This window comes from Hirundo rustica, chromosome 6 (genome assembly GCF_015227805.2).
Source record: "Hirundo rustica isolate bHirRus1 chromosome 6, bHirRus1.pri.v3, whole genome shotgun sequence".
Lineage (NCBI taxonomy): Eukaryota > Metazoa > Chordata > Aves > Passeriformes > Hirundinidae > Hirundo > Hirundo rustica.
In genome coordinates, this window is record NC_053455.1 from 20,628,930 (window position 1) to 20,649,918 (window position 20,989).

The following is a 20,989-nucleotide window of genomic DNA, read 5'->3' on the forward strand; positions in this document are numbered from 1 at the left end:
TTTGGTAACTGTCACAAATCTTCTGAGAACCTACCCTCTATGCCCTTCCTGAAAACCCAAGGAAACAAAAGCGAGTTATTAGCTGGGTTTTTTCAATTAAAGTGTTTTATTTTCTAAAATGTAAACTTTGCTTACTCGTACAAATGAACACTTTAATTTATTTCAACAAGCAATCAAAAGCACTGGAGTCCCAGACAACTTTTTATTGCATTTCAGTTTCATTCAACAGTACCTGATGACATATAAAATACTGTTTAGGAGACAAATAGAAATATTTAGAATATAAATCAGAATTTGAGACAGCTATTAGCTTTTTTTCTGCTTGTTTTAGAAAATGTATTAAAAAATACTTCTTTTTGATTTTACTCCTGTTTGGAAAATCTGTGTCTTAACATAGTGTGACTTTTTATTTCACTCCACTTAAGATACAATTTGCAATGTTATCTCTGTCTGTGCAATAGGATACTGTAATTGAGAAGAAATATGCAATTCCTTGGTTTTCACTTTTTTAGTGTTTGCAACAGCTTTTGGGGAGGTGTTATACTGTGCAGTGATACTGAGGAACCTTGCTCATGATGCTATGTATTTCATGTAAAGCTAGAGACTGTTCAAAGACGTCGTATTTTAGAAGAAGAGATGCTTTTTAAATATATAGATAAAATGTAACATTTATCAAAAGGCCTGGAATCCTTCTGCCTTTCAGAAAGACTTACAGTTTCATTTTTTTCCCCCAGTTGTTGCCCTAGTGGGTGAAAAGAACTAGAGTGTTGAATTTCAGTTTTCATTGCTCTTTAATATGCCTATGTCCACTTCTAGATTCTTCAGTTGTGCCTTCAGGCTGAGGAAGGGATGCCTAATGCAATGTATTGGTGTGATTAGATAATGTTATCTGCAGAATGGAACAATCTTATCCTTTTAAAGGGATGATGGCTTGTAATCTCTAAAAATACATTGACACTGCCATAGTTTCCTTAGAAAGAAAACTTGAATTCAAGTGAACAAATTCAAATGTAGTTCAAAGAATTTTCATATGAACTTTCATAGATCACATGAATGATCACAGTCTAGGTGATCATGAGCCTTCAGACTGGGTACCTTTATTCTTGGTAGCTCATCCTTTGAATTTCATGCAAAAAGAATATGAAATGCTAAGTATATCCTTGATTTTCTATTCCCCTAAGATGTCCAGTTGTGGATTAAGATGGTTTAATTCTATTTATTTTATTGTTGTAAATTATTTTTCCTGAGGAGCCCCTTTCTAAAATACAGTTTAAGTTGCCATATTTTAGAAAGAATGTGCTTGAATTGCCTTGTGTACTTTTGTGTAGCCTAGTGAGAATGAAGTAAATAAATATTTTGCTACAATAGTTATTTGGATGAAACATGCTTCTGCATAATTTTGAGCTTGTTATTTTGTTGTTCTCTTTCTTGTCCTTTGTGATTCGCATTGTAAGTTAGATGGACTCTTAACTCTGACTGACAGTGGCCTCAGTCTTGCAGTAGTCATTGCACAAACGTAATGTTCTATTGAAGTCTCCTTCTGTTTTCATTTATTTCTCCAAGATGCTTCCCAAGTAACATTACTGGAAAGGAGGGTAGTGTTTGGACTGAGTTTCGAAATCCTGTCATTTAGTATGACCTGAATGATTTACAGAGAAATACTATTCAAAGCATTTGTGGCAGTTTAACGATACAGTTTTTTCATTAGTTTGCCTGTTACGCATGTCAAACCAAATCAAATTTGACTTTTGCATGTAATCAGTAGTTGCTCTAATTAAGAAATATTGTGAAATTTGTGAGGATTAAATGCTATTATTTTTTCAGCAAAGTGCAGTGCCTGTAACTGACCACTATTTGTCAGTGTTTTACCATCTTAAGAGAATCACCTTCCTAAATTGCAATTATTAAATTATATATTTTCAGGATCTAACAGAACATGACGATACATTTATTTTGGCCTTTTCTTTTCTGTCTTTTCTTTCTCTCAGTTTTTTTGAATAATGTGCGAACTTTTTTTTTACTGTAGTGTTACTGTAACCGTAGACTGATTATGAACCAACAAAATAACTAGAAACTAGGTGTATACTGACCATTAAGAAAGCTTGATGGATAAAATTTTGTATCTTTAAGTTTTAAATTTACGTTTATTTTGAATCTTTAACCTGTCTGTGCTGTGTGTAGTTGTATAAAAACTATTTTCTGTACTTTTTATGTATCTTTTACCTTGGTGTGTAATGGTACATTTAAGCAGTAATTTCTGCAAATCAGAAAATAGCAATTAGCAAACAAATTAGTGCAAATCATGTATCTTAATTTTTTCTATATGAACAAATATTCTTTTCTTGCCCAGGGTATTGACATGTATACATGAATTGCTTTAACAATTGCATTTGTTGTGTAAATTAAAACTATTTTGAGATTCCTCAGTGCTTCTTTTTCTTTAAAGATAAAGACACCATCACATTTTACTTTTTGTTTGTGTTTATACATCTGTTTTCTAAAACAAGATCAAGTATCATTCTTAAAAATGTTTTCTTTTCATTCTTTTCTGTGCATTGGATGTCCTGGATGGCTTTACAAAATTGTGTGCTTGGCTTCCTGGGTTCTGGTGAAATGTGTCCATGTGTTCATGCTTGGCATGCTTTAGGTAAACAGAATCATCTGTATTGAACCTTTTGGATCCACTGGCTGTGGTAAGGCAGTGACTACAGTTATGTCTTGAACTAGTAACTTGGATAGGCCAGGAAGCATTTTTTAACTATCTCTTTGTGCAGCTGTATACTTAGATTCTGTTTGCCTCCCACTACAAATACTGTAAACTGCAAGAAGCTGCTGGACAGAGAGTGGAGTAAACTGATGGCCAAAAGTGGTATTGAACATTGTTTTTTGCATATCTTTATCACTAATCTTTTTAGACAAACATAGACTTGATCTGTGCTCTGAGCCACCTGGATATTTAGTGCATCGTTGATACTTGCTCTTTGGCTCTGTACTATGCCACCTGTGGCCAATGGTTTCTGTTTTGATTGTAGTCTGAGTCTGACTCTTGCTTGGAACATGAGCATCCCATACATATCTGTCACTGAAATAGCTAGATATTCTCTTTTTTTTACCTGGCTCATAAGTTCAGGTAGCATACTTGGAGTCATGCTAATCACTAATGTAGCAAGTCAGGGAAAGTATTTTCATTCAGATTAAGATGTGGTACATTTTTGCCTTACTTCAAATTACAGCATGAGGCTGTTCTACTTGTAAGTTTGTCCTAGTACAAAAAACTCACTGATCAGTCTCACTTTGAAAGAGCAAGTTTCAGTTTATGGTCTATAAGCAGCTTTTCAAAAATCTGGTTTTGTTAAAACAAAACAAAACAAAAAAACAACACAGCAAAACCAAACTGAGACGAAAACCCAAACCCTAAGAAAAGTTATTATGCTTATGTTGCTGTAAAAGTTATGATTTGCTCTTGAAAACTTATCATAAGTTGGAAAGATTGAGAACCTGAGTTGTTCGGCAATCATCCCCATAGTTTTCTTCATGTATAAGAAAAATCCATCTATGAAGCAGTAAGTTATGTTTTTGAAGTTTTGGGGCTCAATAGATACTCTGTGTATGTGGATGAGGTATGCTCAGTTGGGGTATACCAGTTACATTTGTATTCTAGTGCTGTCTTATGCTAGTGAACTCTTTATAAGCACCTGTGAGAATTGCTGTCTGTGGTCAAATCAAAAAGTTCATCTAGTCTGACCACCTAGGCAGGCAATGGAACATGTAGCTGATCTTTCCCAAAGCTGTGCTGTGAAGACCTTTGTACATGGAAGTTCCCTGTCTCCTTGTGGCCTCCTATAAACCTGCCCCCTCCAAGGCCTCAGCAGCCTCCTTGTCAGTCTCTTCCAGACCAATCAGGACACTAATGCTTTCAGAGGAGGATCTTGGTAGGAGAATCCTGTTGACTGTAGGCCTGTTCCCGTTCCTTGGTCCTTCAGCTTCTCTGGGCAGTGTCCGCCTGCTGTTTGGGAGCCATCAGGGAGGAGGGTGTGCTTGAACTGCTGTCCTTAGCATCCTTTTCGTAGTTCCCGTTTTTGACATTTGACTTCCTCAACCCCTTCTTTGGGGACAACAAATGAAATCAAAGAATCAGTTGGATGTTTATGTGTTTTGTTTTGTTTTTTTCTTTTACCCCTCCCAAGAGAAAGCTTATATAGTGATCTTTAGTGCAGAAAAAACAAGTGTGTCACAAAACAAGAGAGGCTAATTTAAAAAGGAGTACAGGAAGGAGGCAAAACACAGAATTAACTATTACCCATACAATTTCTGAATTGTCAGTAACAGTTGACATTTGTCTTGCTGTGGATGACCAGATGTTTCTGTTTCCTTATAACATTTTGATTAACTGCTTACCTGGCACCTACTGGTACAATGCATGATTCACAATCCAAGCAGTGCACGTGTAGTATGTTTAATTTACTGTAACATTTCTTCTTTTTTTTTTGCAGTATTTTAGCTCTGGAGTATCTATCTATAACATCTATTTATATGAGCTGTTTTTTTCCTTAAAATAAAATGGCTATGGGCTATTTTTACAATATGCAGAAAATAAAACTGAGGGTTATATATCAGTTATAGTAAAGGATGCATTTTTGTTTGAAATTATTCCTATTTAATAGCCTGAATATCAGTCAGTGAAGTTGAAATTGTGTATTTATTTCCATGGTTTCTTCTTGGAATTATGGATGTGCTGTTGATGCAGAGATATGTTTTGCTTTCATCAGGAATAATCTTTGAAATTTTGAATCTTTGAAATCTTTGCATTTTTGAAAATTTTGCTAGTATTCCTGAATCCAGCCCAGCTGTAATATTTTCTTTATGATTCTGACATCTCTAACCAAATCTGCACATGAAAACATGCGTGTTTGGTACTATGTTTATTATTAATTTAGTCCCAAAAATAAAGTTGGCCTATAGTTGACTGTCCGTAACAATGCTTCTAAATTTGTGAAACTGATGGTCAGTTGCAGTTAATCGACATCATGTATTCCAAGTAGGCTGTTCTGAACTGGTACTACTGGTCATTAAAAATAAACAAAAAAAAAAAAACCCTGAAAACCAAAACAAAAACCCAGTCAACTTGGGTAATGCAAAAATAGCATTAGCTGAAGAGATGGTCTCAGACTTTTGTTCATGTTGCTTTTTGGGACTTCTCCCAAGAGCCTTTTTGAGTGAAATGTGCAGTGTTGAGTTTTATGGCTGACTGGAACGATAGATTTAAATCTCTACTGAATACTTAGGAAATTACCTTAAACATGTTACAGTCTTCTATTATCTGATTAGGGATCAGTATGACTAAAAGTATAACTCTTTGTGGCATAATATTTTCAGAGGCATAGTTATGATTAATGTCTTCCACGGTCTCAGATTTTAATGTAAGCTCTTCAGGCAGAAGAGTAATCCAAACTATACTGAAACCCTTATGTTTACTGAGGTGAGGTTGTAAGAGTGAGGTAAGTATATAAAGCCATTTATTTTCTCCAGAAAGCTACTTTTAAAGCCAAAACTCCTGAAGCTAAATGCCTGGCTTCACTGAAGTTGATTAATATCTTGTATTCTGTTTTCATATGCTGTAATTTCTCTCCAATATACAGTGAAGAGAAAATGCTCAAAAACTGAATGAAATGGCACATTATATAGGGACAGATTTCAGGGGTATTTGTTAAATGAGATATTCCTTTAAAATGCAAAATGAAAATGCTGCTTGGAATCTACAGACTGGGAAAAAGACATTTCTTTCGGGAAAGGCTATTTTTTGTTTTTGTTCTGTTGTTGTTTTAGCATGTAATTATGGAAGGAATAGACATATGCTTCAAGATATGGGATGAAAGTAAAAGATTTGTGCTAAGGTACCTAATTAATTGATTTGTGATTAGTGTGAAAAATGCTTGGTCATGTTGGCACAGATAAAAACTATGCTTTATAAACAGTTACAGAAATTCATGGCAAATTATCAGTATATGGCTACTGATCTCTTTCAGCTGATGTTTCTAAGTGATCTTTAAAATGAACCAATGATTTTGCTATGGCTTGTGATATCTAAACTTGGGTTGTTTATGTTGCAAATATTACATGTCATTAATATCAGTAATGTTTAATACTTCCTTTGTCAGTGATTGGCTGCATTTTGCAAATAGTGTTGGTTTGCAGAGGGACAAAATTTTGAAATTGATATTTAATGCATTTTATTTTTGTCAGATGGTTTAGAAGGTGTACACATGTGGTTTTAGATACTTCAGTCTGAGAGGGAATGGGAAAAGTCCCCATGGATTTACTTTTTGTTATTGTCAAGGAAGGGCACTTCAATGTTGGTAACTTTTGATCAGGAAAGTTTCAGTTCATTCAGTTGTAGATCAGGAAAGTTTCAGTTGATTCAGTTGTAGTTCTGTGGCTCTAAGCCTCTGTCCAGATTCTGAAGAAATAACCTTTTCCTTTATTTTTTTTTTCTTTTGACTTCTAACACTGCCTTATGGTAGTGTTTTCTTGACTACAGTTCATTGTATTTCATAACATGCAATCTTTATGTTAGAGAATATGTTCTTTTTCTCTGATAAGTACATAGCTAATCTGTGGGGGATCTCTTGAGCCTTTTAGACCTTAATCTAAAGGTGCTTGGGGTCAACTTGGGTGTCTGGAGCTCTATACATCGGAAGGATGTTAGTGCTGCTTTAGACTTTGTGTTTGTCCCTGTTCTCTGCATGGGTGTGTTTATGTATGCATGAACTTATATTTATCTTTTCATAACAATATACATTGGCTCTACGTGGAAATATTAGATGCAGAGAGAAAGCATTTGTCCAGATCTTCTTTCTTAAATGTATCAGCAGATTCTTTAATTTTAACAGCCTTGGATGATGGCTTCTGTAAATTTTGTGATGAAGTTTACAATATATTTTTCTCCTCTAAAGGTTTTAAGGAAGCAAGATGCTAAAGCAGATGAAACAGAAGAACTCATGAGAAAAAAACTTGTGAAATATGAAAGTGAAAAGCATCAGGTGAGATTTAATTTTTTTTCTTTTTGTTTGGTTTTAATTGAGTGTATAGTGTCGTCTGTTATGCTTCCTTTCTCTGAGAAACCAGCAGAACAAAACTTCCTTTACTCTTTAAGAATACAAGGTGTGGGATTTTTTCTGCATCAGAGGCACTGTGAATATAGCTGTGCTCAGTTTGTCTCTCCTTGAAGCTCTTCAGTTATAGTATGTTACTTCTAATGACTCTTCCATCCTGCCAGGCAAACAGATTTAAAACTTGGGCATTATCCTTAATTTTCTTTCTCTGTTTTGTCTCTGACTTTGTATGTAGTCTGCTGTTGCTTGTTTGCAGAAGCTCAAAGAAGCTTTTCTTCATCCCTGCAACTAACTCATGCTGGTTATTTTGGACCATAGTTATTATTAATTACTCTTACTGAACTGGTGCCATATTTCACTCTTTCTTTTCATAGAAAACAAAATTTCTTGTATTTCTAGTCTAGCAGGATGCTAGGGCTCTATTACACTTTTCCTAGGTTTTTTTTCCACTTGCATTAAGTTTAGTATCTTTCAAAGTTATACCCCTTTATGCTAAGCCTTTATGTCATGTTTTATGTTACGTTGTTCTCTTCATTCCCTTAATGTTGGTCCTGTTTACTTTGCCCGTTTGCCAGGCTCTCAACATCCTTCTTGAGATTGCTATCTCAACAATAACAATTTCTTCTGTCGAAACCTGTATTTATTTCCAAGTGGATCTTTGAACTATTTATGGAAGAAGTCAAAAAATATTTTGTAGCTTTTGCTTTTGTTTCTTTTCTGTTTTTTTTTTTTTTTAAATGGTCATCAGTTTAATGGCTACTTCTGATTACACATTTTGAATATCTTGTTTTTAGGAAAGTTTTCAGTTTTATGAAATTCAGGGCACTTCAGTTTTTTAGTCATCTTGTTTCCAGAATGATTCAAATATATCATCTTGCACAACACAGAAACCCCACAGGTTTTACCAATTACAGTTCTACCAATGCATGTCATCTTTAATACTTCTATGAATAAACTATTTATCAAAATTAAAATATTAAGTCATTATTAATTTTGAGTTTGAAAGTATGCTTTAAATCCAGGGACAATGTCTTTGAAACTTTGTTAAAACTTATCTTCAATTTTTTCACTTTTAACCCAGTAAAAATTTGCTTTTGTGATTTTTATTCTGGGTAATATAAATGACTTTGTATCTTTATGTGATACAGAATATTGTACAAAAATTATAGACTGTAAGTAAAATTCTCTTTCTGAATTTAAATAAATATTGCAGGGATTTAGTACAAATTAAAGTTTGCTTAAAATTTTGGACAAATAAAAATACTGTGTATATTATACCATATTTTAGATAGATACTTGTATGGATGAATTTGTGTCAAAATTAAATGTTGAAATACACTTTTGTATTATGATGCCTACATTGCTTTTCTTTCTTCATCATCCTTTGAAATGAAAGCTTGAGCAGGAATTGGAGCAGTCCCAGAAAAAGTTGAGTGAATCTGAAGGCAGTAGAGAAGCTCTTTTGCATCAGGTAACTGCTTTACTGTGGTAAAAAACCTAAGGTTTTTATATTAGTTGTGTCTCAGTGTTTTTGTTTAATATTGCTGTCTCATCCTCTGATAATATTGTTTTATGAAGGAAAAAGTGAGATATAGAAAGACAGGTTTAAGTGTGTGTAATATCTGGACTGAGCTTGTTAGACTTTTTCTGCTTTCCAAACTTTTATGTGTATACATTGATATGTATTAATTATAGTAGTGATAGTAATGGTATGTTTTCAGTACCTAAACACATTTTGCGGAATTTCCTTTCATAATATGCTTTAGAACAGCTTCTATATTAGTAATCATTGTTCTGCAAAGCCTGTGCTGTAATTGGTGAAATCAGATAAATCAATGACCTAGAATTATTTGCTATACTGTAACATCCAATAAAAGTAAATAAACAAATACCTGAAAAAAATATCTAGCGTGTTCTTTAAATAGTAGCTATTGAGATATATATATATATATATGATTAAACTTAAAATTTGTAGGAATTTATATTATAGCTTTAGATAAAAGTCCTTTGTCCTAAACATCTTTCTTTTAGAGGGGCTGGATAAAAAGGCTGAAATAACTAGGGGTGAGGCTATTGGCATTCTCATCTTTTAGCATTAGTTCTTTGACTTGTGTACCTAGCAGAAGTTTTAGTTATCTATATTACTGTTTTAAATGTAAGTAATTGCAAATGGAATATAGGGTAATATGATTTAGAGGTATTTTTCTTCAATTCAACTTTTGCATGTTGTATTTTCTCTATTTTCCTACCTGTTGTCATCTTTGTAAGTGCTATACTATATACAATAGGAAGGAAAAATGTGAAGAGCCCCTGTGTTTCTTATGAATAAATGCATTGTATTTTTAAGGAGCACAATTAAAATAAAACATACTGTTTATTCAGTTTGTGTAGACATTTTCAATATCTATGTAAAAAGACAATTGCAACATACATTACGGTAATATTTTGTTTGGTCTAGAGAAATTAATGCTCATCTGTGGTCAACATAAATTAAAAGATTTACTTTAATTTTGAATAATCACTTTGTGGCCTGTAATTAGGAAGTAGTTTGTATTTTTGTTTACCATCTGCAGTACTCTCAAGATTTATTTATAAGTATTTTTTGTGTAATATATTTTTTAGCGCTTAATAAAAGTATGATATTTACCTTTTTGTTCTGTTTTTCATTAAACTTTTGATGCTTTTAGATTGAGGATCTTCGTTCCCAGCTTTTGAGAGCAGAAGAAAACCGTGTAGAATTGCAACATCAAATTTCATGTGCTGCTATGCATCGCCAGAGCTACCAGGATGTACAAGATGATGACAGGAGAATTAGAGCAGGTACAACTAATATTTTGCACTTGAGACCTGCAAACTGGTTAGTAGGCATGGACATTAATTTTATCTTAGCATTGCAGTCTAATTCTTGTATTGTTTCAAGAGAACCAGCCAATTAATTCCTTAGATTTAGGTTAATACATAGTGGCACCTGAATATTAACAGGCAAATAGCAATGACAGTTAATTTATGATAAAATATTTTGATTTGCATGCTTAAAACAAATGAGACAATTTCAACAAAATGAATAGTATTTTTATAGAAGAAAAATGTGTATTATTTTTAAGTAATAATTTCCAGAAAACTTGCGTTTCAGTCAATTTGCTGTTTGAATTCTGCCATCTTGAAAATCATTAACAAGAGCAATTGACTAGGTAGTTAATAAGGCTGGTGACTTTCTGGTAGAATTTCCAAGCAACATGTTCCTGAGTGGTTAGGAAAAATTTTCTGTATGATGCAGTCAGGGCTTCTTTTTGCCCTATGTTAGAGTTTTAGAGCTGGAATAATTTTATTTAGAAGACAAATACTTTAAACCATTTCAAGATATAATTGCATATTAAATTACCACTTTAGCAAGGTCTTCAATTAATTGTTAGTTATCTATCTGTATAGATACTTTTCAAACATAGTCAAAAAAGGCATTAGAGAAACTCTTTATCTTTTTCCTTATTAACATAGAAATGTATTACTCAAGGTAATAGAGAAATAGTGACTATTCTAGAGTCCAGTGTCTATGGGAATGTTTAATTGGTTTGGCTAGTGAAACATTTTCATATTTCTGTACTTCACCTTCTGAATTATCTTGGTTTTTAAAATAGGGCTCTGACTCTGTATTTTACAAATCTCGTAGAGAGCACTGGAAATGGGCTAGATTTTGTATGTGGCTTAGCTTCAGAAATGTAATGCTAAATAATAATTACAATAGTTTTTCTCCAGTCATGTTAATGTGTCTGCTTAAAAGTTAATAATTTGAAACAAGGTGCCTTTCATGTTAATAAAAGTGTATTTTAATTTTCCTATTGATCTTACAAATCAAAACAGTTGTAAAAATATGAAGAAAATAAAAGTGTACTGTAACTGTTAAAATACATGCATACATTTCAATAATTTTTGCTGTCATGTTTCACCTTGCTGTGTTATTTCCGTTTCTTCAAAGATATACGGGAAGAAGACAGAGATTTTTTTCTTTTGCCTCTAGTAGTTACTTATGACTAAAGACTTTTGAATTTCTGATTGAGAGAATTTATAGCTTTCTCTTATCAAAACTTTGGTTGTAGCTGCAGGATTCAGACATAAAATTCACAGATAATGTGACTTTCAACTTGGAAAATATTACTCTGGTGAGATAAAACCTAGGCCTTGAAGCTGATGGCCAAATTTCATTTACACCAGAACTTCCCCACTGTTTCTTCCATTCTATTTTATTTTATTCAGTTTTGTCAGAGCTTTGGTTGTTCGGGGTGGTGTGTTTTTTTTTTTTGAGGAGAGCAGCTGTGTGCAGGGGGAAGAGTGGAAACCACTATAAAATGGCTGAAAAATACAGTTTCATTCAGTAAAATGTTATTAGGTAATGATACAGGTATACCATTTTTCACAGATCTTTGGTCAAAATCAGTTGTTGTAGAATAGTCTTGACTAGAGAAGCAAATTACCAAAAATTAAATGAGATAAAATTAATTTACTACAAGCCGGTATTTCTACTGAGTCTGTTGCTCTGTTCTTGCTGTTTTACAGTAACTGAAAGATATGAGAGAGAGAAGCAAGATCTAGAGAAACAAATTTTGGAACTTAAAGCAAAGCTGAGTCATAATGCTGTAATGTCAGAGGTAGAAGAACTGAAGAGATGTATAGAGCGTAAGGACAAGGAGAAAGCACAGCTTGTAATGCACATACAGGTAAATTAGGTTTTGTTGCTTTTTGCTTGGTGGCACTTTATTGTTTTTAAAATAATTTCTCATCTGTTTAACATTAGGTGATATATCAGGTTAGGGGTTAAGCTTTAAAACTAGGAGTAACTGCCATGCTCATTATTATTGTGTAAGTAACTTTGAAAAGTGATTTGAGTTTGCTGACTTAATTTTCTCTCCCAAGTACCAAATACCCAGAAGGTATTTGCTATCACCCATGATTTCGTGGTTTGGATTACTTCTCTTTCCCATGTGCAAAGAAAAGTTGATCTGATTTTATCAGCACTTACCATTAATAATGGTTTTTTGAACTACTTTTATAAGGTAGTATTTTCTTATTCCCCATTCCATCATTCCTCATAACTAAAGTTCAACATTAAAATTGAGATACCTTGGTCTATGAGAGAGTGCAGTAGAATCACAGCTTCCTTTTTCTCTCTTTTTTTTTTTTTTTGTAATTAGATGCAATATAATAATATAATGACAAGTATTAGTAGTCTTCTTTATGGTAAGCACATAATGTTGTAATCACACAAATGTGATTCTCTATGGAAAGGATAATAGCAGCCTTTTGTACTGGAATTTTAGCTAGAAGACTTTGACCATAAAATGAGATCCAAGTAGGCAGTAGCATTCTTATTTAAGATGGGAAATTTCTGCATTTCTTGCTCTTGTCTAGATTTGTCATTGGTAGTAGTATGCCTGAACAGTAACAATTTTCTTCTGTTTTCTCTGACTGTCAGGGCAAAAGAGTTTGTTTACAAAACCATGTGTATTATTTCAGTAGTCAAGGACTTCACTTTTTGTTCTACTTGTATTTTGGCATTCTGTAAGCAAGGAATTTTGTATTTATTTTCCTAATGAGGGTACTTATCTTTGAAATGATATTGCATCACTTTGGAAATACAAATGTAGGAATTTATTTTTGTGTCTTTTCATAGATTTACAGGACTATACTGTTCTGTTTACTTCTGCTGCTCCTTTACTTTGTCAGCTTCTCTGCTGATTTAAATCAAACTAATACATTGAATTATGTTTGGAAAAAAAGGCTTTCTCAAAATAAGTTCCTACATGCTTTATGAAATTCGGTCACCTAAAGTGTTTCTATAGGGGGTAAGACGAGCAGAACTCATTTCCTGATGTCCATTTGCATTTTTATTCTAGCTGGTCAAGAAAACCCATAACTAACTGAAAACTTTCTGGTTTTTTGTTTTGTTGGTCTGAGAAACTAATTATTTTGGTGACAGGAATTAATGGGGTAAAAACCCACAGAAAAACAATTATTACAAACTTCTGCTTGTAGAACATGCTTTCTTAATGGTCAGAATGATTTTATAATACTAATTTCCTGCCCTCATGCAAGAGTGCTCAGTTGGGGTCATTGTCATTTTTCTGAGTTAGAAATCTTTGACTTCCCTCATTTTCTCAACAGAAAATACTTTGTACTTCTTATCTGCTTCCCACTGCCTTTCTCCTAAAGGGGCAGTAACAGGAAAATAGTTAGTATGTTTTTCTTTTAATGAGACATCAAGGAATGCAAGGATGTGAATTTCTAAACTTGTGTACTAACAAAGCATTTTGTCAAACCTGTTCTAACAGCTGCTCCTATCAGATAGTCTGATTCCCAGTTGGAAGTGACCAGTCATGTTTGACTTGGGTGTAATTTATCTTTGTTTAGTGGGGAGGATCTAACTTGCCTCTGATGTACATGTGATACTAGAAATTTCTTTTGATTTATTCAAATGTCGTTGTGTGCAACAATTTGAGTTGTGTGCGTTGTACATTTTGCCTCCAACAGTTGCCATAAAATCACAGTGGGATGTAAAATGAAGAGGATGAAAATGGTCAAAACATACTTTTAAGCTCATTTTAGAAGTGAGTTCAATCTTAAATTGATTTTTAAATTTAATATTTATTTCAGCTACTGTAGTTTACATAAGGGCGCAGCTGTGAGATCTTCCAAATGTATATAACTTTCTTAAATACATTTTTCTGCATGGAGGCATATATTTATGGCTGTTATGGCTAACTATTAAGATTTAACTATTATGACTGAGAAATAAAGAGAGTGCACAAATTATAAAGATGCAATGCCCTGCTTTCTCCATAACTGTTTTTAGACTCTTGTGCCTGGGAACTTGTTTGATTTACTAATTACTCTTCATTTGAATTTGGTGTTAGCATTCTTGTGGTATTGTCCAGTACAGCAGTCAATTTGTTAAAATATTTCAGTTTCTCTGAGGGAAAATTATTGATATGTTTATTTAATATTAGAATTCTTCAGTCATAAATTTTTTCAGTCTTATAAATATTGATTCATATTCTCACTAAAATTTACTTTTTCTTCTACAAATTAAACTATTATCCAGTTAAATGCCAGTAGTGCAAGCCCAGACAGAATTTTGGCAACTACACCCATATTAACACAGAGATACACATTTATTGTACATTGACTAGGAATTCAAAAGTACATAGCAGTACATTTGGGACTCCAGTTTTGATACAGAAACAGTGTGTGGAGATACTTTATCCTCTTGCTTTACAGGACTGGCTGTAAGAAATGTTGACTTGCTACGGTGCTGTTTTCCACCTGATTTCAAATGCTGGGTCTGTGCTGGCTTAACCCTTTTAAGCAAAGTGCAAACTCTTTGCTAAGATTTATTTTATTTACACATCTTGTAAAAATGAAACATTAAAAGTCACATTTATATTGGTACATCCATGTCAACATCCAAATTTCCTCCTCATGCAAATAATTAGTGTTGATAAATTAGTTGCGCTTCAAGGTAAATATCTAAAACAAATGTTCCTCTTTTTGTATTATACTGTAAATCAATAAGTTGGAGGTTGATTTACTTCTACATAATAAGAGGAATGTTTACAGTTAATTGAACATTATTTTCTGTGTTTAAGCTTAGACTCATATTTCATTAATAAGTTCGTGGGGGCAATAGTTTTGTTAATGAAGTGTGTACTCTGGGGAAATTATATGTAAATAACTATTTTTTAATGATGCACCATTGAGTACTACATTAATTTAGTCTGATATCCTCTATGGTCTCTCCAGAAAGACATGAAATGGGAAGTGATAATAGCACATGTAATCACATGGCTGAAAAAATGATGACCCATTTTAGAAACTCTGTGGAAGGGTAAATGTAATATCTGATTGTATTTTATGAGGCTATTTTTAACTTCTGCTATACTCAATTTAAATCTTTGTCTTTGAAGAAGTATTATAATCTGTTTTCATTTGAAATTGAGGGTGTTTTGATTAAAATTTAGCTAGTTGTAGCTTGTGAGCTTGTTTTCATTATCATTTTAGTGCAGCAAATACTATCCTGAATTGTACTTCAGGTACAATTTACTGCCTCCCAGGAGGTGTTGGCCTGATTTGGAAGGGAAAAAAAAAAAAAAAGGCAAACTAACAAACTGACAAGGAGAGAGCCCTTAAAAACAAACCCGAGTCTCTCTCCTTCCCCCAGCCTTGTGGAAGTATCTTTGTCTAAATAGTCATTCTATATCCATCTGTAAAGTTGCCTATTCTTTCATAGATAAAATACATTTCCCTTGTCCATTTTGAATTGCAGTCTGTTTATTTCAGGCCACATCCACAGTTTTTTTCAGTCATTCTGAAATCTAATCATCTTCTCTAAAGTATTTCAATCCCTTGAGGCTTGATAATATGTTTGACTGGCTGTAGATCAGATCTATCAAATTCATCTTTCATGAATGAAAAGACTGAATGGTATGAAGGCAGTCTAAATAGGGCCAAAACGCACAAGACTAATGTGAATTTCTGCATGATGGTCTTAGTAAGATACAATTTTGCTAGTGTATCTTCAAAAACTGATTTATGAGCCTGTTGTTCCAGAAGGTATGTAGACACTATTTTTCCTGAGTTTCTTATGAGACTTTTCAGAGAAATATGATTTGAGAAATGCAGCACCTTATATTTTTAAAAGGTGTGTTTTCAATTTACTTAATTTTTAAAAGGCTTATATATGCTTCCTACATTTTCAAACATCTTTGCATCTTGTTCTAGAAGCATTTACCAAGCTGCTGTATTCAGTTTGTATTCAGTACTATCAAATATACCTTTTTTTAGCACATTGCTTTCATAAAGGCAGCCAGCATAACAACTGACTCACATACTATAAATTATTGTGGTTGTGGTGAATGGTGTTTTTTCCTTTCCAATTCTCATTTTCCTCTCATCTGTTTACGTTAATCTCCTTATATCTTACTATTTGGTTTATTTCTTATTTGTATAGTGTGTAATATATGGCCAATGATTGCTCTCAGACTTACAGTATAGAAAAATAACAGGAACATGCAGAAGAGGAACAAATGCAGAAAGAATTGAGTAGTATGTATTTTATGTCTTGTGTTCAAATTCTTTACCATTGCAGAGGAAGGGCTTCTCTGGGCTAACAGGACTTTTTCCTGGATAGTCTAGCAGATCTGTTATGCTGTTCATATTTTAAATAAAAATGTGATTTAAAGTTGCTGTATGTTGCTTGATAAAGTTTCATACTACGTATCTTTATGGAACGTTTGTACTTTCCTGTGATGATTCCAGGTGTTAACATCTGACCTGGAAAACAGGGAGAAGCAGCAGGAAAAAATGCTAGACCAGCTAAAGGAGATACAGAATTGCTACAAGGCTTGTGAGAATGGACGTAGACAAACTGAACTCCAGTCTGCTGAGTTAGCTCAACAGGTTGAAGAGAGTACCAAGGAGGCAGAGCGGTATCTCACTGAATTCAAGCATTCAGAGGCACTCAGGCTGGAGATTGAGAAAAAAAGAGAAGATTTGAAGGTGAGAGCCCAGGAAACCATCCGCCAATGGAAGTTGAAGTGTAAGAAACTGGATCGTGAGATAGAAAAACAAAATCAAACTATCAGTGAACTGATGGACAAGAATAGTCAGGTAAGATATTTTTGGTAGGTTTTTGTTTTGGTACCCTTTCCCTTTGTTTTAAAAATGAAGAGGAGTTTATTTATGCAAACTGTGACTTAAACTGCTTTCCACCTTAAGTTCTGGACCTCTTTTTTATAATTTTCAGAACTTTTTCTTTGAAAAATCAATTTGAAAATTGATTCTGTAACGTTTCTGGGTTTTTCATTTATGTTTGTTCAGTATGGCATACCACTTATTCCTCTCTTTTTCCTCTAAAGTTTCTCAGGAAAAAACATGGGGTTTTTTGGTTTTTGACTTAGAAGAATTAATTTATTTGTTCAGCTGCTGACACTATTTTAAAGACAAGCACTCGCATCAATGCTAATGCTTATCATCCTGTACTGGAATAATGGCATAAACATTATTCCATTGGCAATGAGTCTGTGGATCTGTATTTTCCAGTGGCTGGGTCAAAAGTTGCTTGTTCCTATACTGGCTAATAGTGCTTAACTCTATGCTGTGAGCTTTTGTCTTAACTTATATCCTCTGCTGATGCAGTCTATCATATTGTATGGCTTTTATTTTATAGTGCTATACCCTCTTTTCACATATTTTCTCATGGCAACCATCCAGTGTAGGTTACTGAATCTGATGGGATGTGATGGCTCCATCCTCTGCTTTGTTTTGCTCAAAGATTGAAGTTTTCAAGGGCTATATGGAATGCAGTATGGGATGTCTATTAATCCTGTGTTGTTTCTGATCCAGTGATCTGTTCTGAGATTGGTACGTGAATACAAACATGGTCAAACGCAGGAGAAGTCACCATGGGGCTGAGTTGAAATTAATAAACTCTAGCAAATCTAAACTGTGATTCCTGCTGTTGCTATTTCTCTCCTGGATTGCCTATCATATTCCTTACTTTTTATTCTTTCCTCTATCCATGCTGCAACAATTCATTCTATAGTAAGCTTGTATTCGTTAGCCCAAGCAGTTGTCTGGACAAGTAAGATTCTCAAACGTTTAAGAACTTGTTCACTCTTGTCTAAGAAAATGGAGGTTGTAAGCAAAGGAAGAAATGATTTGTCCGTTTGATAGACACACATCATTTCAAAATGATGTGTGTCTATCAAATGGACAAATAAGAAGCCAAAAGCAGAGATGAATTTTGAATAAGAAGCAGTAGATCCCAAAAAGGTTCTGAAATCACTGTTCATGTAAACATTTAGACTGGTCTTTGTAGAGGCACTTGATAATGCTGTTCATATTGTGTCACTGAGACACGCAAAGCAATCACACGTGGACGAGAAATTTCGCAGGGCAGAGAGGTTCCTCCGTGCCAGCTCAAGGCTGAGTCAGGGCGGAGAGAGACCTCCTTGTTTATTTCTTACTTCTTATACATTTGTGGGTCTGGCTGAAGATTGGCTTCTGGGGTTAAACACCCCTCAGCCTCAGTGGCCAGACCAACTGTCAGTTACAATTGTTTTCAAGTTAGAAATATGCAAACAAAGGACAGAGAATGAAAAACAAAGGATTTGTTTATGTTACATATGTGGGAAAAAGGTAGAAACTGCTCATAATATTGTACAGTAACTAAAGATCTGACTCCATTTTATGAAAATTCAAAAGGCTATAAAAAACTCAGAAAAACCAGGGTAACAATATTGAAATTTCTTTGTTAGATCCTTGACATGGATTTTACTACTTTTTATGTGGCAAATATATTCACATGCTAAATGCAGTGCTTAAACTTTGGCTTAAGCTCCATTTAAGAAATACTGTCAGTATTTGTTCTTACTTTTAAAGTCGTGACCATCCTACCAACAAGTTGAAGGTAATTGTCACTGGTGAAGAAAGCTACTTTATTTTATGATATGGAAGATCAAATAAACTGTGTGTCATTGTGAAGGAGAAAGAAGTACAAACGATGTTTCATGTTCTCAATATAAAGTTGGAAACAGTTTACTCATAGAGTAGATCTAGATGCAGCATTTAGTATAAACTTGAGGCAATTAGATGAGCATAATTTGACTAGCTTTGAAATGTAGACAATTAATATCTGAGATAAAATTCTGTAAAAACAATAAAGAAAAGGAAGAAATGGCAGTTTGTTGTCTTTGGTTTTTGTTAGAAGACTTCAAAGGGTTGTTGGAAACTTTTCAAAACCGGGTTGCAATCATAGCTTGCAATTTTGAGATTTTTTTTAAATATTGGCAGACAATGGATGGGCTATAGAGAGGTTGTTTAGGTTTCATGCTTTTGGAGTTACTGGGATAATTTGGTTGATAGTTTTGCCCATATGGTTGTCGTTAATTTTGTTGGATAGTGGAGTTTCTAACATCTTTTGAAATGTATGCTCTTTTAAGTATGTAATGTAGAAAATATGCTTAAAGCAAGTAACTTATGGGTTGTAGTTTGAAATTTTAGTGGATTTTTTTCTGAAAAAAACCCCATGATGGTCATTAGTCCATGTCCTCGATTTATTATATTTGTATTTTACTTTGCATTGCTTATTTTTGATGTAATTTCATATTGTTTTATTATTTTTAACTGCACACTTTTAACCCTAGTTGCCTTTTTGTTCTGGATTATTTCAAGTAATTTTTCTATATCCATAAGAAATGTGCGTTGCTGTGGAATTGGTGAGAATACTCAGTAAAATTTAGTATAAAATTTATTTAAGTCAGTTTAAAGAATCTGATATACCCAAACAGATTGCCCAAATAGGTTGCACAGTCTCCTCAATAGAGATATTCAAGAACCATCTGGTTGCAATCCTGAGCCTGTGTTCTAGGGTAAATCTGCTTGAGCAGGGAGGTTGGACCAGATGACCTGCTGTGATCCTTTCAAGTTTACACATTTTGTGATTCTGTGGTAATTTTAACGTGAAATATATCATCGTTGGAAAAAACACCCAAACCCTTAAGATCCTAGGAAAACAGTGGAATTTTTATTACATTTGATTGATTTTTATCTGGGAGATGATGTAGTTATTTCTTGGCTTTGATGCATAAGTGAACCAAGCATTAACTGCTACTAATTAATCTACTGTGCCTAATTTCAAAAATAAGTTAAAGTTAGTATACTTCATATGTAATATTTTAGAAAATAAAATAGGTCAGCATGTGGAATAGACTGTAGGGTCTGTGCATATATCCAGTAGTCATCCCTGTATGCTGCTGCATTACTCTATTACCTCATTTTCTCCATCTTGCTATTTGGAGGAGCCAATAAAGAAGCACTTCTCAGTCTGCAAAGAGAGAGTTTAAGAAGCAGAGAATTAACCAATACTATTCCTACTTAGAAGGGTAGATCATTTAAGGACAAGTCCAAGTTTGAGACTGCACATGATCTATGTGTAAATTTAAAGAAACACAGTACATTTGAACTGAGTTTGTAGCAAGCAAAATTTTTATATTTTCACATACATTTGTTAATTGTTCCTTGGACATTCCTGATGTCTAAGGACTTACTTCCAACAAATGCCTTTAATTACTTTAGATCAGAATGGATTTTTTTTTTTTTTCTTTCCTAGGCCCTCAAAGAAAAAGATGATCTCAAAAGTCAGCTTCTCTCAGCTATAAACCAAATAGAAAACCTGCGGAAAGAGCTAAATGATGTGCTTACAAAGAGAGCCCAGCAGGAAGAACTCCTCCACTGTAAAGAGGTAAAACTGAATGAAATGGAGTCACACCAGGTATCTCTTGAAGAAGAGATCAAAGAAGTTCAAGGTACTGTAAAAAAATTGGAGAATGAGTTGCAAAAGCAAGTCTTTCTACAAAACCAAATGCAAGCCGAGAAGGAACACTTGAAGACAGAACTTGCAAGTATTAACTTGTTTCATAAAAAAGACCAAGAACGACTCCTAGAAATGCAAGCAGATGTAAAAAATTTGAGCACCATACGTGTGGAACTAACAAACAGAATAGCTGAAGAGGAGAAAGCCAAAAAGGAATTACTTAAGAGCCTCTCAGACCTCCAGAAACAGCAGGAATCTAGTCATGAAGAGATGATTTCAGCTAACAGGCAGCTGAAGATGGAAAGAGAAATTCACCAACAGGAGTTGGCAGATCTTAGATCAGAGCTTCAAATTGTGAAAATCAAACATGAAGAAAATGTTCAAGAACGGATGAAACTCCTTAAACAAGAAAAAGAAGATGCAGAGGCACAGATTAGAATGCTAAAGGTACTTATTGTGAAGAATTCCAGTGTCAAACTTCCTCCCTCCTCCCACACACCCCCCACACAGCCCC

At 33.9% G+C, this 20,989-nt stretch overlaps 1 protein-coding gene across 5 annotated transcripts in view; it reads left to right on the plus strand.

Moving 5' to 3' along the window:
• The window catches only part of CEP128 (centrosomal protein 128), a 102,385-nt gene that overhangs the window by 18,156 nt on the left and 63,240 nt on the right, over positions 1-20,989 (plus strand). For all 5 annotated transcript variants that reach the window (XR_009207993.1, XM_040067923.2, XM_040067922.2 and 2 more), the window contains exons 10-15: positions 6,954-7,040; positions 8,509-8,583; positions 9,800-9,932; positions 11,664-11,824; positions 16,419-16,769; positions 20,272-20,922. Coding sequence is in view for 4 of the 5 variants with exons in the window: in XM_040067923.2 (XP_039923857.1) it covers positions 6,954-7,040; positions 8,509-8,583; positions 9,800-9,932; positions 11,664-11,824; positions 16,419-16,769; positions 20,272-20,922 (1,458 nt within the window). In the remaining variant the exon portion in view is untranslated. The remainder of the gene's footprint in view (positions 1-6,953; positions 7,041-8,508; positions 8,584-9,799; positions 9,933-11,663; positions 11,825-16,418; positions 16,770-20,271; positions 20,923-20,989) is intronic.